The following is an 18,578-nucleotide window of genomic DNA, read 5'->3' on the forward strand; positions in this document are numbered from 1 at the left end:
AGTGTGTCAGTATCACATCCACATTTTTTACTTTCCTCTATTTTTCGTTTCTCTCGTCGGTACTGAGACAAGAGATATTTAATGTTTTCGTCCACGTCACTGCTGCTGGTGCCAAACGCCGCAAGAACTTTTTGTAATGAATCATGTTTGATTTTAGTATTTTTGTAACCTGCGCAACGTACATTCCACAGGCACTCCTCTGCCTCATAGAGCGACATGAGCTGGAAAATCGTGACCACTCCATTTCAAATAAAAATAAAGGGACATAAAATAAACGCACCACTACACTCCAGCAAAACGAACACCGAAACACTCACTCAGAGCAAACGAACACTAACGCTGCGTAGCGGAATTTAGTGGTAGCAGGCCACGAACAATGTTTCTTTGATCTGTACCGACACTGTCGTGAAACACTGATTTTGTGTTGCGAACATGTTGCCAACATGTTGCGAACATCGGTAGTCCATTACTAGCCACGAACAATGTTACGAACAATGTAGTGAACAATGTTGCGAACTCAGTGTAAACGCGCCTTAAAGCTTCCATGCTGCTTCTGGTAAGCTATAAACTGAAGAAAAGCGACTATTTGGACCGCGACTGCTTTAGGTTGTATACAAACCGCTGGAAACTCATTTTCGAAATAAAATCACTTGTTTCTGACGAAAAATTAAAAAATGTAATGGAATACTCTCAGAGTATCCACGGGGGATCATGTGAAGTACTCTGTTTCCCAGTCACATCTTAGATACAAAATTGAGTCGTTCATTTTTATATCTGTAGAGATTCTGTCAGTCATACCAGGTGGTGAGGTTCTGTCAGCTCCGCATATACTGACGTTTCTCTGATGCCCCAGGATGTGTACTATCAACCTAACCCTTTAGTTAAGTTGTGCCATAATTTTTTCACCAATTCCATTCAATACTGCATCAGCTTGCAATCTATCCATCTGATCATCATTCTTTTGTAGCGTTACATTTCGAAAGCTATTGTCTTCTTTTCAGTACCATTCACCACCACTTTTCCAGTTTCATAAAATGTCTACACTCTACACTAATACCTTCAGAAGATGCACCCTGCTCTTTAATTTATATCCGGTGTTAGCAAGAAAAGACTTTCTGAAACAGAAATGCCTTATTGGGCAATCTTTATATCATATTTCCTCTACTTCTGCTCTCATCAGATATTTTGCTGCCAAGATAGCATAATTTGTCTACTTGTGTCGTTTCCTATAAATTCTAGAAGGATCACCTGATTTAATTCGGCTACATTCTATTACCTCTATTTTACATTTGTTATATTCAGCTTATAGATTCAAGATACATTCCATTTCGGTTCACCCAAGGGACTCAATAGCGCCGAGATGTCCACTCCATGGGCCTTGTTCCAACTTAGGTCTTTCAGGGCTCTGTCAAATTGTTCTTGCAGTATCGTATTTACCTATGCTTCTATCATTGTCTTCTGTTTTGTTTCCTCTATATTATCCTCTATATATTCCAACTTCTCAGCTTTTCCTTCTTTGCTTAGTACAGGCTTGCCAAGGGTATTTTTTGTATTCCTTCTGGTGCTTCTCCAAAGGACTCTTACCGTTCTATAAGCTGCAATTGTCTGTCCCATTGTTATGTTTGTTTTTACAGCCTTGCATTTCTCGTATAGCCATTCCTGATTAATCATTCTGCATTTTATGTCGATCTCATTTTTTTAGAGCGTCTGTATTCCATTTTGCGTGTTTCATTTTCGGGATCTTAATATTTTCTCCTTTCGTCTGTTACATTCAACAACTCAAGCTTTATCCAAGAATTTCTAACAGGACTTTTTTTGCCTATTGTACCCTCTTTGGTTTCAGTATTTCATCTCACAGGGCTACCTACTCGTCTTGTATTGTGTACCTTAGCTATGTTTCAGTCAATCGTTGACTAATGCTCCCCTTGAAACTCCAGAACCTCTGGTTCTTTCAATTTATTTAGATATCACCTCCTGAAGTTCATGCCTTTCTGGAATTTCTTCAGTTTCAATCTGCAGTTCATAATAAGTTATCGTCAGAACCTATATAAGCTCCTTAAGTTTTTGCAGTTAAAAATCTGGTTTCGAAGTATGTCTTACCATTATGTAATTGGTTGAAATCTTCTGGTACACCCAGGTTTCTGCTATACATACGACCTTGTTTCTTTGTTTTCAAACTAAGTATTTGCAATGATTACATTATGCTGTGTGCAAAATTCTAGGAGAGAATTTCCCTTCAATACTTCACCTCCAGTTACATGTCGTCCTACTGTTTCCCCTTCTTGTCTTTCTTTTGCTATCTAATTTCAGTCCCGTGTCAAGAATTTATGTCACCCTTAACTACGTGATTAATTTCTCTTTTATTATACTTGGTAGCTGTAATTAAGGTGACAGTGTTTCAAGTTCTGAAGTGTAAGCTGCATACATTGCAGGATGCTAAACATCATAAGTACATTGATTAATTGGTGTGCTCGTGGAGTACGCTGAAAAACAGTTCTACTTTCTGTCAACAGGTGAAAATGTATGGCGCTGTAAGCAGTGAGAAGTGAGAATGCTAAATGTTTGTTTTGAAGCCAGTATGCTTGTTTTGAAGCCAGTATGCTTGTTTTGAAGCCAGTATGCTTGTTTTGAAGCCAGTATGCTTGTTTTGAAGCCAGTATGCTTGTTTTGAAGCCAGTATGCTTGTTTTGAAGCCAGTATGCTTGTCATTTAGCAACGCGTGTTGATTTCGTTAGTGATGTGACTGTTGGTGTAAAGGGTTAAGAATGTTGGAAGTTTTCCATATGAAACGCTATGGGCATTGAAGAGAAAGACCCCGCACTGCTGGTGTAGTTCTGTCAGAACGGCAGCAATAGCAACGCTGCATAGCGGGAATAACAGCTGCAAAGAGGCACCATGTTAATAAATGGGCTAATATATCAAGGAATTTGAACAAGCATGTGAACTGAGTGGTGCAGCGAGGAGATGGAGGCACCCCATTCCCATGGCCATTGTTGCCGGACATGCAGCACATGCCTCAAATTCTGCAGCCAGTGCTCAAACTGTGTCAATAATTATTGTCTCTCCTCTGGCCAACAGCTCAAAAGACTTTTAGGCCCTTTTTACACTGGTATTACTGCAAGATTCAGAATGTGCACCAAATGAAGCTCCCACAATAGGCTACAAAACCGTGATTTTGCTCTTCATTTCTTTGGCAGCTTAGAAGTGGATGACAAGTGGCCATGGAATATTCTTTGAACAGACGAGGCACATTTTATTCTCCACGATGCCGTGAATGCACACAACTGTCTCACATGAGGTTCTACTTCGCCACATATTGTGCACCAATATCCACAGTATTCAGGTTATGTAACTGTGCGGTGTGTTTTCACTAGCTCCGTTTATCTTCAAGGAGATGACATCTCGTAGATCTGTAAGGTGTACAGTGACACGTGCGCGTTATAAGGACCTCTTTGTGCAAGATGTGATTCCAGCTTTGCAAGAATGCAACTGTGTCCACACCACTATTTTCATGGAAGACTGGAGGACACAAAATGTCACTTGCTCAGTGAATTATGTGCATCAAGAAATCTTCAGTAAAGACTGCATAATCTCTTGCCAATTTCAAGATGCGTGCTTTCCAGATCCCCGACCAAAGCCCACATGATTTCTGGTTGTGGGGATACCTGAAAGATCGTAGCTGTCAGGGATGTATCTGGACTCTTCCTGATCTGAAGGACAGCATATGAAGACATAGCACTCTAATCACACCGCAGGTGCTGTGAGCAGCTGTCGACAATGCCGTATTATGGATGCAGCAAGTTGCAGAGTCAGGAGACCAAATTTAAAAAATTTTGTATGTAACTTGTGACCATATCCTAATAAACATGTCGGAAAAATCGTTGTGTGTTTGATCGTTCCTCCCCTTTTCCTGCACCCACACAACGTCTTGACTGCTTGCAGCGCCGTATTTCCATCTGGTGGCAGAAAGTGGAACTTATTTTTTCAGTACACTCCAGGAGTGCAGTGATTGACGACAGTAACTGAAGTGTTTCACCAAAAATCATGCGATGCATACAGCCTGCACTGCAGCACTCAGTTTAATTATAACTACCTGGTACATTCCTTTAGTCTCTTCTTCTGTTGAACTAGTAGGCATACATATAAGAAGCAGCTGAATGAAAACGATATGGGAAAGTAAGTAAACTTTATTATTTTAAAAGTATTCGCCATAGCTTAATAGATTTAGCGCACTGTGAGCCAAAATGGTCAGTGCCATTCATGGAAAAATATTTTCAGTTGCCTATAGAACCATGGTCGTACCCAAAGCAAATAGACGTCGGTGAACATGGAAGTCTCATGGGGAGAGGTCGAGACTGCATGGAAGATATGCTGGTGTGACCGCATGTTGTTAAGGCTGTATCGATTACAGTGCCGAAGTTTTGCTGCGCAGCTCTTACACATCCTTCACACAGTCCCAATCTGTCCCCATGCCATTTCCATATTCTTTGTGCCCTGAAGAAAGATATACATAGCCGTCAGTTTGCTTCAGACGAGGACATGCGAACCTGTGTACAATCATGGTTCCATAGGCAACCGCCGACATTTTTTTCGGTGAAGGCACTGGCCATCTTGTCTCATGGTGCGATAACTCTATTAACATTAACGGCAATTACTTTTGAAACAGTGAGCAGTTTACTTTTTCATTTGACTGCCCCTTACACCTTTACTGCTGTGGCAAGTGTTTTCAATTCATGTCTATCTTGTCTACTGTAATGCGTTCACTATGTTGTTCACATTAGCTTACATGCATTCCTACTTTCTTATTAATTATGAGACAAATTCTTGCATTACCCTTATTTTATTTTGTGTTGGTAAGCAAGCGAGACCAGACAAGAAGGCGGGTTCTTTATGCTACCACATTTCACCAACTCATACGTACCTCTAGCATATCAATTTCCTTTTATAAATCCTCTAACTTACACACCCAGTTCAAGTATCTAATATTCCATGCTCCAGCCGACAATATGTCAGTCCTGTTTCTCTTGACACCATCCTTCTGAGCAGTCCCTATATATCCAAAAGGTGAACTGTTTTACCTGTTGAGTATTTTAGCAAGGAGGATGCTATCATTAAGCTGTACGGTAGAATTGTATGAACTCAAGAAATATAACAGATATAGTTTTCCCTTATTTTCAGCCAGTTTCAGTTCTGACGTAGCAGGACTAATTTGTTTTAAGATCATATCCGTCAATCATCCAGGTTGGTGTCCCTGCAATGATGAAAACGCTGCTGCCCTGCTACCCACCTTGGTATGGTTCATTGCACTCTAGTGGTAATGAACACACATTTTAAGGCCCTTCCTCCACTAAATGCTATAACACAGCACCACCGACAGAAATATTATTTTGAGCGAATATATCGAAAAGTACTTAAACTATTCGATTATATTCACTGGGGAAAAAAATTTGGGGAAACCATATACAACATTGTCAAAAATGTGAAGCGGGTAAGGCAACCACTTAATTCTTAAAGTGCGGAGTAACTTTCTCGTTAGTAATTCATAATTTGACAGAAAACAGTTTCAGCATTGGTGCTGTAATTCTTTTAGAAAATCATCATTTCAAAACTCATGTCAAATCCAGGATGCACAGGAAGATTTGGAAGCTGCCCTGTTCTTCCAAGCCCATCTCTCAAGGTGGAAAAGTTGACAATTGTGTGTTTGATTTTCACCAGGCATGTTATGAACGTGTTTCCTAACTATAACATCTTCCTTGCTTAACCTTCCATCTAGCACAATACCCTGCTATATTCCTGTACTCATGTACTGATTCATTTACCGTCATTGTGCTTACTCGCTGTTGCTTTCCAAATTAATTCTTATCTACATGTCGTACTCTCACAAGGCGTTACAAAAGTTCTTATTAAACAGGTATGTCCTACTGTACGGGTGGCGAATATTTCGGAAATTGTGTCGTGTACCTCAGCTTATAGTACATCTTTCCTTACATTGCTTTTTATGTCTCTGTATCTTACCTATGAATTGGTGTGTCCATGTTTTAATTCTCTCAAGCACCTTATACAAACCTGAAAAATCACAGTATCTAACATTTCACGTCGTATTTATATGATGGTCTGAAATATAATGCAAAGATGCCAGATTTGAAGGACCCATTACCCTATTGTGGACAGGACATACAAAGACAAAATAAATAATTTTGAAACAATACTTACCTTGATATGAACATGGCCAAGTGTGTGTTTAATGATGCACCATGTTTATGCTGAATGTGTTATGTACGTTAACACCATTGTTTCTGGAGAATGCTTTAGTATCTGCTGCACTCGGTTCCAAATAATAACTACTTTATTCGTTGCATTAAATTTTCACTGTACTCTTGTTGCATTAATGAGACCAATGCATAGAAACATTTAATACAGCAAAGCCAAAGTCATTGTGGCCCTGTGCTGTTTATTAGTGCAATATACTTCGTTAAAAATGTGTTACTGCTTCTACAATCTGGCTTCACTCATGTATTCATAAAAGTTATGTATGAAGCCACTTTCTCAGCTCATCAGATACCACTACAACAACAAAAAAATTAGACGAGAGTAAGTGAATAGTTCTTTGATGTATTGTAATATGATTTGTAATCTTTCAAAATTTAGTCATTGTTCTCATTATAACCGCTTTCCGATTTTTACTGATATTTAAGTCATAGCTTGCGCCTCCTTTCTCTTTCTACTGCTACTACTACTACTCCCCATTCCCCACACATACAAATTCATAATTTAATTTAGAATTCAAAACAACATTCACTATGCATTTAACAAGCCAAAATTACCGGAGTGTAGTTTAACTATATAAATATGTTTAAAACACTAAAGCTAATTTTTTTAATTAACTACAACATTTAACAACTGATATTTATTATGAGAGTTCTGGCACAAATACATTGGTCCAGTATGTACCTGTGGATAGTAAACGTGGACTTCACGATCAACAATTCATGTGTGATTTAGTTAACAGAACCTGCTAAAAATTAAATTGCCATAGGAGCAGTATTTAATTTTACAAAATTACTATTTTCTTTTTTTGAATGATTTGGGTTGTACTACTTTGCATAAAATCAAGATCCATGTACAGTACTTGTGCTACTAACAAATATTCATTTAAGACAAATCAGGCTTTGTACTTTTAGAATAATAAAGTACATTATCTTAACTTCAGTTATTTCTGCGTATGAAAGATTATCACAGTTCATTCATAAGAAATACTTTGTTATAAAACTACCCATGAATAATAATGTTTAATGCATACTACTGAGAATCTTCAGTCACAATGAGAGCAGGCACAAATGTAAAGAACAGTTTCAAACTTTTGTGTATTCCCAGTGAACATCTAACAATGTTGTGCAGAGTATGCATAGCATACTTTTTACAAAGGGATTGTCACTGCTTTCAGAAAGTGACATAACATACATAAAAAGTCGAATCATTCTGCATGAGAGGACAGCACCATAATACATTTTCATTTTGATTGTATACATATTTATATATATTTGTAAATATTTCCATAATCATTCTGAACAATATTAACTATTCTCATATTATAATGAGAATGTGTAAGGTAGTCCTTTTCTGGCGCACACACACACACACACATTTCTCCTATATTACTTAACATCTTTAACTTAATTATCTTAAGTCTAGTTAAGACAGTTTCAACTGGAGATAATAGGTACCTAATGACCTGAAGGGATTCTTTAGATAGGTTTGATTTTGCTACATTGAGAAGTGATAGTTTTTTTAATTCTAGTAGATCATAGGAACACCACACAGAATGTATTAACTTTGATCCATTAGATGGAAAGAAATGGATTTATAAACTTTGCTATGAAATTGTCATAATTAAACTCAAAGATTCAAATTAGTTGAAAAGATAATTTTTTACAAACTAATGAACTGCACTGCTTTCATAAAAGATAGAAAAATAATCATCTTGCTCTCTGAATTAATGGTGCTTGTATAATTAGTATTTTGCATCTGGCTGTATAAGATACAGGTTTTTTTTTACCTTTGTAAGTTTGAATGGCTCAGCACAGCTTAATACTTAAGGAAGGAAGGGGGGGGAGAGAGAGAGAGAGGGGGGGAGAGAGAGAGAGAGAGAGAGAGAGAGAGAGAGAGAGAGAGAGAGAGAGAGAGAGAGAGAGAGAGAGAGAAGAAGAAGAAGAAGAAGAAGAAGAAGTAGTAGTAGTAGTAGTAGTAGTAGTAGTAGTAGTAGAAGTTTCAACAGACAATGTCATAATTTTATCAGACTCTAGAGGAAAGTGGAAGAAGAGAGAAAGAAGGAAAGAACTGATAATGCTTATTTTTTACTTAGAATAGAAGGAAACAATATGATTTAGAAGCCAGTAATGAAAATTTCTGTTTGACTGCAGCAGTCTTCATGCTTTCGTGTTGATATGACTACTTTTTGTGTGTGCCTAAGGCAGAAGATGGGCACATGACATATGCATTGAAGTATTAGGGATGTATATAAATGTACAAAAAAAAGAAAAAGACAGACTTAACTGAGGAACCTTATGCACTTACAAAGTCGTTGATAAAATAAGCAGCAGTTTTAGTTTTAATATTACATGCATTTGTCCAGTTGACAGCTCATATTTCATGTGCTTTGGTTTCCTAAATTCTAAATGTAATAGGTCACAGTGCGTGACACACTCATTGTTAACTCACACTTTATGTATTATTCCAACAGCAATATACTTGTCATGCTACAGCATTTCACATAAGAACTTTGTCATTTGCTAAAATTATCAGACCTGATCGGAGATCATCCTCAAATGGTTGAAATTGCTGGTGAAATATATATACTATCCATTATTTTTTGACATGAAATGTGTGGAGTTAATTTTTAAATCGATATTTTAGACTGACTTCCAGATTTTTAAAATATTATGCATTGGTAGGACAGATCTCACTAGTGAAAGAGATAAATCTGAATATTTTTTGAGGGTAGCCTCATCCCAATGTTTAGGGGGTGCAATCAGTTACATAGAAGCGTACTGCACTGTTCCACATCTTACATTTAACTTACTTCCTCTTGACTTAGATAAGAACGTACAGCTGTTGTCAGCGACGAATAAATATATTGTCCGTAGCAGGGAGGCTACAGAAGAGTGATTCCTCGACTAGTTACAGGTCTCGAGATAGAAACCGGAGTTTCGTTTCTCTTTCGTATTACTGATTGTCACAAATGGGGAGATACGCACTGCTGTCAGTCTTTTTCACTCGCCAGCCGACCCGTGGGCACTGCCGGAGGAATAAATAATGCCAGAGGGGCCAAGTCTAGTTGACAGGGTCAGCCTCCGGAACAGGGACGCCGTTGGGGGCGGGAGGGCACTCGGGGGCGGGGACGGGGAGACGCTCTGGCTCGGGGGCGGCGACGCCGTTGGGGGCAGGAGAGGCCCCCGCGGGCCGGGGTCAGCAGCCGTTGCGCAAGTTGGCGCTCGAGATCTCGTTGCTCTCGATCCATTTGGCCACCTCGAGGGGCAGCGGCGGCTTGCGGCTGCCCACCTCCTCGTCCTTGGCGCCCAGCAGCTCGCTGATGATATCCTCCGCGTTGCAGTTGATGACCCGCTGCTGGCAGATCACAATGGCGCGCACGAAGTCGTCCTTGGGCGTGATGAACCGGTGCTCCATGAACACCGACTTCGTGTCCCAGTAGATCACCTGTACATGCAACGTCTCATTAAGTAATCTGCATAAAGTTTAACATAAAGTATTAGTATAAGTTGAAATTATCTTTGAGGGTGAAAAATTTCATTTGACTGTGTGAACTATGATGAATAATTCAGAAAAGGTCGGAAAGCTAGAAAAGGTCGGAAAGCTAGAAAATTTTAGTGATTGTAAGGGGAAGGAAAAGGACACAAAGGGAATCCCACAGGATTCAATTTTCGGTCCACTTCTATTCCTCATATGTGAATGAGCTTCCACTTAACATTCAACAAGCAAAATTGGTATTTTCTGCAGACGATATTAGTGCTATAATAATAATCATGTTTGGTTTGGGGGCGCTCAACTGCACGGTAATCAGCGCCCATAAAATATACCAATTATTACACAGTCCAATTTTTACACAATCCAGTCTATCCACTGTCACGAGTGATGATGAAATGATGAGGACAACACACCGAGTCCCTGGGCAGAGAAAACCCCCAACCCGGCTGGGAATCGAACCAGGGACCCCGTGATCCAGAGGCAGCAGCAGTAGCCACTAGACCACGAGCTGCGGACTAGTGCTATAATGATTTCCATTAGAGAAAGCAACAGAAGAGTTGGTAAACGAAAATTTCCCAAGAATTGTTAAGTGATTTTGTGAAAACGGACCTTAACTAAATATTAAAAAAAAAACACTACATTCTGTTTGTACTACAAATAGTCATACTAACAACTGATGTAGCATGTGAGCACGAATCAGTAAACAGTATAGAATCCTCCAAACTTTAACTGGTAGACGCATATTACTGAGCTTGTCAAACAAGTTTAGCTTGATCAAAATTACTTGATAGTTTACGTCTGTCACTTGCTGCTTCAATGTTGCCACATCGGCTGCCGGCCATGTCTCGGTTATAGGCGACACAGAAACACGGCGGATCACTTCAAAAGTGCTTCACATTTGCAACACAGAGCAATTTTGGATGCGGCCGCCGCGAGAGATGAGGGAAAATGAGCGTATGGCGTCAGTGGCTGGGAGTTTCCAGGCGGGAAGTTCGGCCGTCAAGTGCAAGTCTTATTGAGTGCGACGCCACATAGGGCGAATTGCGTGTCGACAATGGGAATGAAATTATTAGGACGGCACAGCACCCAGTTTCTGAGGGGTGAAAATCTCCCTCCCAGCCGGGAATCGAACCCGGGTCCCCGTCCGTGGCATTCCGACGCGCTGACCGTTCCGCTTTTTTTTTGTTATCAGTCTACTGACTGGTTCGATGGGGCCCGCCACGAATTCCTTTCCTGTGCTAACCTCTTCATCTCAGAGTAGCACTTGCAACCTACGGCCACAATTATTTGCTTGACGTATTCCAATCTCTGTCTTCCTCTACAGTTTTTGCCCTCTACAGCTCCCTCTAGTACTATGGAAGTCATTCCCTCATGTCTTAGCAGATGTCCTATCATCCTGTCCCTTCCCCTTATCAGTGTTTTCCACATATTCCTTTCCTCTCCGATTCTGCGTAGAACCTCCTCATTCCTTACCTTATCAGTCCACCTAATTTTCAACATTCGTCTATAGCACCACATCTCAAATGCTTCTATTCTCTTCTGTTCCGGTTTTCCCACAGTCCATGTTTCACTACCATACAATGCTGTCCTCCAGACGCACATCCTCAGAAATTTCTTCCTCAAATTAAGGCCGGTATTTGATATTAGTAGACTTCTCTTGGCCAGAAATGCCTTTTTTGCCATAGCGAGTCTGCTTTTGATGTCCTCCTTGCTCCGTCCGTCATTGGTTATTTCACTGCCTAGGTAGCAGAATTCCTTAACTTCATTGACTTCGTGACCATCAATCCTGATGTTAAGTTTCTCGCTGTTCTCATTTCTACTACTTCTCGTTACCTTCGTCTTTCTCCGATTTACTCTCAAACCATACTGTGTACTCATTAGACTGTTCATTCCGTTCAGCAGATCATTTAATTCTTCCTCACTTTCACTCAGGATAGCAATGTCATCAGCGAATCTTATCATTGATATCCTTTCACCTTGTATTTTAATTCCACTCCTGAACCATTCTTTTATTTCCATCATTGCTTCCTCGATGTACAGATTGAAGAGTAGGGGCGAAAGGCTACAGCCTTATCTTACACCCTTCTTAATACGAGCACTTCGTTCTTGATCGTCCACTCTTATTATTCCCTATTGGTTGTTGTACATATTGTATATGACCCGCCTCTCCCTATAGCTTACCCCTACTTTTTCAGAATCTCGAACAGCTTGCACCATTTTATATTGTCTAACGCTTTTTCCAGGTCGACAAATCCTATGAAAGTGTCTTGATTTTTCTTTAGCCTTGCTTCCATTATTAGCCGTAACGTCAGAATTGCCTCTCTCGTCCCTTTACTTTTCCTAAAGCCAAACTGATCGTAACCTAGCGCATTCTCAATTTTCTTTTCCATTCTTCTGTATATTACTCTTGTAAGCAGCTTCGATGCATGAGCTGTTAAGCTGATTGTGCGATAATTCTCGCACTTGTCAGCTCTTGCCGTCTTCGGAATTGTGTGGATGATGCTTTTTCGAAAGTCAGACGGTATATCGCCAGACTCCTATTCTACACACCAACGTGAATAGTCGTTTTGTTTCCACTTCCCCCCAATGATTTTAGAAATTCTGATGGAATGTTATCTATCCCTTCTGCCTTATTTGACCGTAAGTCCTCCAAAGCTCTTTTAAATTCCGATTCTAATACTGGATCACCTATCTCTTCGAAATCGACTCCTGTTTCTTCTTCTATCACATCAGGCAAATCTTCACCCTCACAGAGGCTTTCAATGTATTCTTTCCACCTATCTGCTCTCTCCTCTGCATTTAACAGTGGAATTCCCGTTGCACTCTTAATGTTACCACCGTTGCTTTTAATGTCACCAAAGGTTGTTTTGAATTTCCTGTATGCTGAGTCTGTCCTTCCGATAATCATATCTTTTTCGATGTCTTCACATTTTTCCTGCAGCCATTTCGTCTTAGCTTCCCTGCACTTCCTATTTATTTCATTCCTCAGCGACTTGTATTTCTGTATTCCTGATTTTCCCGGAACATATTTGTACTTCCTCCTCTCATCAATCAACTGAAGTATTTCTTCTGTTACCCATGGTTTCTTCGCAGCTACCTTCTTTGTACCTATGTTTTCCTTCCCAAATTCTGTGATGGCCCTTTTTAGAGATGTCCATTCCTCTTCAACTGTACTGCCTACTGCGCTATTCCTTATTGCAGTATCTATAGCGTTAGAGAACTTCAAACGTATCTCGTCATTCCTTAGTACTTACGTATCCCACTTCTTTGCGTATTGATTCTTCCTGTCTAATGTCTTGAACTTCAGCCTACTCTTCATCACTACTATATTGTGATCTGAGTCTATATCTGCTCCTGGGTACGCCTTACAATCCAGTATCTGATTTCGGAATATCTGTCTGACCATGATGTAATCTAATTGAAATCTTCCCGTATCTCCCGGCCTTTTCCAAGTATACCACCTCCTCTTGTGATTCTTGGACAGGGTATTCGCTATTACTAGCTGAAACTTGTTACAGAACTCAATTAGTCTTTCTCCTCTTTCATTTCCTTGTCCCAAGCCCATATTCTCCTGCAACCTTTTCTTCTACTCCTTCCCCTACAACTGCATTCCAGTCGCCCATGACTATTAGATTTTCGTCCCCCTTTACATACTGCATTACCCTTTCAATATCCTCATACAATTTCTCCATCTGTTCGTCTTCATCTTGCGACGTCGGCATGTATACCTGAACTATCGTTGTCGGTGATGGTCTGCTGTCTATTCTGATTAGAACAACCCTGTCACCGAACTGTTCACAGTAACACACCCTCTGCCCTACCTTCCTATTCATAACGAATCCTACACCCGTTATACCATTTTCTGCTGCTGTTGATATTACCCGATACTCATCTGACCAGAAATCCTTGTCTTCCTTCCACTTCACTGTCCCCTACGAGACTAACTTTGCTATAAAACTAACCACGCAAACGTCACACAGTAGATGTGCGAGTTCTAACTGTAGCCAATTTTGCACACTGTCAACATGACCACAAATCAGTGAAACTTCGCAACCCCGTACAAACTGAAAAGCATTGCGGTAATTTGATCTAGCTGCAGATGCGTTCTTTGATTGTTTCTACTGAAAATAAAAAAGTATGTATATTTTCATAGTGAAAATACTGGGAAAATTGACACGTTTATTTCTCTGCTTCCATATGAAGAAAACTTTCTTCAGTAAAATCGCTTAAAAGCTTTTTTTGGTTGCGTTTAAAGTTTTGAAGCACATTAATACATAGATCATCAAGCGCATCAGGACACCATTGCACACAGTAAACATACAGACTAATCATCCTACCCTGATCAGTTGATGATATGTCTCACCACTTTGAAGTTCCTAATCCTAACCATCTTTTCTCCGAACTTGGCATAAACTCAAACCGGGCAAAGCAAATTGCAAGCTCTCCAGGTACACTTAGGCGCAACTATTGGCAGCTAGTCATTGGAAATCAATTACTTTGCCTGTTGACTTTGTAAATACAAATTTAGGGAAAACACTGAAGTCCTGTTCAGTGCAATCAAAAAGCTCCAAGGAAATGGGCGTTGACTTACAATCAGATATCCCTTCCACTGCACCTTCTGAAGAAGACGCAGAGCTTTCTTATTCAGAAAATTCAAGGAAAAGGCTACCGTGATCATGAAATTACGAGAAGCAGCCTCATACAGGCAGGAAGAGAGAACGTTACGCTGCCGGTGAATTTTAATGGGTATGCGTCTTTTAGAAATATTCATCTTTTGATAAAATGTGAAAATCTATCTTACCCCAAGTTGGTTTTTCTAAGCTCAGTGTCAACTTTGTCATCAATGTTAACCGATCTAAATCAAATTTTTTCAGGAAGTAGTCTACGATTTCTATGGATTAATATTATCGAAAATATGTTCATTTTATCATCACAATTATGTACTGATAGTTAAAGAAACTTTAAGGTTGAAATTTTAACTAAACACTGATGAATTGTTAATATTTCTCGTAAAATGAATGCACAGAACCCTTTAACTATGTCTTTTGGCTGTATCTACAAAATCTGGCATGAGAAAATTATGGAGTAAGTACCGAAAGTTTGTTTTCAAGAATACTATTAAAATCATGTTAAAATTTTAAACTCTGAAACTAATGAAGTTACGGACTTGAAAACTTAAATTGAAACGATTTTAAAACATCGTTAATATCGGCGAAGTAGAAGAAAGATTAAATTTGTGGGTGGAGTATTCCCTTAAGCAATGCGTCGTATCTAAGGCTACGACGACCCTAATTTATGGTCATTCATCTGAGGGCAGTACGTTGTTTGCCCTTCTGCTGCGCTACCACTTGACCAAGGTGCGCTACGTAACGACGGCGCCTTATTCCATTTTACCGCGACGGCGTGAGCGCTGTAGCTCCCCTAGCCGTATGAACAGGCCTGCTGTAGTCCACGACATGTGTTACTAGAAATTAGTTTTAAAATATACTGAAAGGTTGCAAAACTGCGACCAGTCATTTTCTATGATAGTTTGCCTTTACTAGTTTCATGCTAGGAGAAAGTGTGGATTTAATCGCATGTCATCTGCCTACTTTCCCGCTACAAATATTTTGCAAAAATGGCTCTGGGCACTATGGGACTTAACTTCTGAGGTCATCAGTCCCCTAGAAATTAGAGCTACTTAAACCTAACTAACCTAAGGACATCACACACATCCACGCCCGAGGCAGAATTCGAACCTGCGACCGTAGTAGTCGCGCGGTTCCGGACTGAGCGCCTAGAACCGCTAGACCAACGCGGCCGGCCCCGAGGCAGGATTCGAACCTGCGACTGTAGCGGTCGCGCGGTTCCAGACTGTAGCGCCTAGAACCGCTTGGCCACTCCGGCCGGCAAATATTTTGCATTCGGTGTCTGTCCATACAGATTTTGTTTCTAAGAACCTCCCTAGAAAAGGCCTGGTCTTTGAGATAGCGTCTTCAGTCTTCATTAGGGAATGTTTTACAAATTTCAAGTAACATTTAGCCGACTTTGCGTCGTTTCCAGAGAACAGCACGACGAGGTAGTCTCGTTCTGTCACCCATAAAATGTATTTACAGTACTTACGAGACTGACAATGAATAATGTAACCAACTTTTCAGTAGTTACAAATTTTTCAACGATATGACGTTTTCTTCGAAATTTTAACTTCTGTGCATAGGCCACACTAGCCAGAAACGATTGTAAGTTACCTTTGGTTTAGAGTTTCTTTAAAGCCTTTTGGATCGTATTGTCAGTCTCCCCTGCTGACCTGTTTTCTTCTTTTCCCAGCAAAGTTTAAAATTAGTCGGTCAAACTGGTGGCTGTGGTACTCTGCATCTTCTCAGAGCTTCCTCACTAAGGATAAACATTCTGATGAACTTTTGATAATGTGCTTATTCTTCGGTTCTATCCTGAGACTATTAGTGTGATGGAGTCTTTCATCGCACGTGCACATCTCTGTGTATATTCGGTATTGAGTCATTGGCCCACAAAACAGTCGCAAAAGTCCTGAAGCTTTTGGTTTTCAGGCATGCTTTCTTGAATACACAGCCAATCATCACCCAGCATTTCCATCGAAGTTGTGCCATAGCGGAACACATTCGTATGTGACAGCGTATTTCCTAGTTTTCCTTGTAGGCTGGAACGAGACACCAGGAAACAAATGATTCAAATGGCTCTGAGCACTATGGGACAACTTCTGAGGTCATCAGTCCCCTAGATCTTAGAACCTAAGGACATCACACACATCCATGCCCGAGGCAGGATTCGAACCTGCGACCGTAGTGGTCGCATGGTTCCAGACTGAAGCGCCTAGAACCGCTCAGCCACCGCGACCGGCCAGTAAAAACAGTTAGCTGCTTGGACGATGGCATTTTCGAACCACGTCATCGGAGATGCAGGGTTCCATTCGGGCACGTTAGTTTTAACAGCGTAAAAATTTCATATTTTTCTCGTTTTTTATTTGGCAGCAAAGCGTCAACAACTGGAATGGTGTTTTGTTTCCTCCCAAGAGCTATTAAGGTCGGCGTGGGGTACAAACAAGTGACCAAACTGTTTGCTCGAACTCTTATCGTGATAAGCGGAAATTCCGGGTTCGAGTCCCTGTCATACAAATTTTCATGCTCAATCCATTACACAACTGATGATAGAACATATTCGCAACTGCGAATACATTTCACGTAGTCTCTGAATTGTCTGCACGGACTGTGTAATCACTTTCATTTAGCGCAGGACTTCATTCTTCTCACCCACTTAGCGACTGCTGCTATGTCAACGGCAAGTAGTGTCTCTGATTTCCTGTCTGGGGCAGTGAACTGCCTCTTATCACCGCCACTTATTTTCTGCACAGCCAGCATGCATGTTTGAAGCTGTTCATGTAAATACAGCTATTGGCTCCTATTAAATGTAGGTCTTTTCGAACACACTTTACGTTTACAGAAGCATTGGGACTTTTTACTGATCTAGTGTTCATTATTTAAGGAGCTATTATTCCACTTTATTTACGAATTGGTGCCGTTATCTCCTGAATCATATCACATTACTTCGTCAAACTGGTACCGGCTGTCGTAACTGCTCCGTCGTTGAATGAAATTCGTAGTATTTTCATAAGGAACAACCTGCTAAACATGCACACTTGGCGGTTATTTGAATACTCGGGAAAGGTGCGTCAGGTTTCTACAACCTTTGCGTAACGGTCCATTCGGCACTTCCACTGGACTGTCTTCGACCTGTATACTGTATGTTTGTCAAACAAGCGTGCACAGCTTATGAAATACGCGAGCGTGCTCCGCTGACGTGTCGGCCTGTGTACCAGAAAAACTGCTGACTCCTTGTTCCGCTTTGCGGCGGCAGCTGACACGAGGAAACTGCGTATTTTACTCAGGGTAATGCACGAGGCACGTCTTTGACTTCTACTCGAGTTCTTACTTGCCGAAAGAGCACACAAATGCATTCCTCCCATGAGACTAAGGGGGGTAGGACGTCTAACGGGCCGTCTTCGAGAAGGAGAGGCACCACAGGACATTTGCACTGTCTATACTTTTACAAATAAATTCATAAAACTTCGTCAGCATGACCAGGAAGGATTCAGGATTCACACTCATAGCAGTGGAAGTTCAAAAACACGAAAAAATAATATTTTTTAAATGTGAAATTTCATGATTTTTTCACTTAGTGTTGGATGCATTTGCTGCCATAGGTACACTTTTCTTCATAAGTAAGAGATTCTTCGATGAATTATGCACATTTTACAAACCATACTTACAGATGTATGAAACTCTAGAATTTATTTAATCCATAGAAAAATGAATGGGCTGTTACGTTTTAAACTTCGTGTTTAGAGAAAACTCAAATTTCATAGTTAATTATCTCAATTTTTAACACAGTTTTTAACAGATTTGGGAAATTCTAGAGTTTCATACACTTGTGAGTATGGTTTGTATGCTGTGAAAAATTAATGGAAGAATCTCTTACTTATGAAGAAAAGTACGTACAGCAACAAATGCAGCCAATACCAAGTGAAAAAAAAAATGATGAAATTTCACATGTAAAAAAAATTGTTTTGTTATGTTTTTGAACTTCTTCTGCTATGAGTGTGAATCCTGAATCCTTCCTGGTCATGCTAACAAAGTCTTATGAATTTATTTGTAAAAGTATAGACAGTGGAAATTAAAATGTCCTGTGGTGCCTCTCCTGCTCCAAGTCGGCCCGTTTCACGTCCTACCCCCCTTAAACTGTGTGTGTAGGAAGTGTCGCATCAGTTGTGCGACTGGATTCGTCATTTCCTGTCAGAAATGTCA

General features: G+C 40.2%; 1 protein-coding gene across 1 annotated transcript in view; it reads right to left on the reverse strand.

The window, feature by feature from the left end:
- Positions 1-6,848: 6,848 nt before the first annotated feature.
- The window catches only part of LOC126473290 (protein THEM6-like), a 209,435-nt gene continuing 197,705 nt past the window's right edge, over positions 6,849-18,578 (reverse strand). The window contains exon 4 of the mRNA XM_050100249.1: positions 6,849-9,714. Coding sequence (XP_049956206.1) covers positions 9,466-9,714 — 249 coding nt within the window. The 3' untranslated portion in view covers positions 6,849-9,465. The remainder of the gene's footprint in view (positions 9,715-18,578) is intronic.

The sequence above is a fragment of the Schistocerca serialis genome, chromosome 4 (assembly GCF_023864345.2).
Source record: "Schistocerca serialis cubense isolate TAMUIC-IGC-003099 chromosome 4, iqSchSeri2.2, whole genome shotgun sequence".
Lineage (NCBI taxonomy): Eukaryota > Metazoa > Arthropoda > Insecta > Orthoptera > Acrididae > Schistocerca > Schistocerca serialis.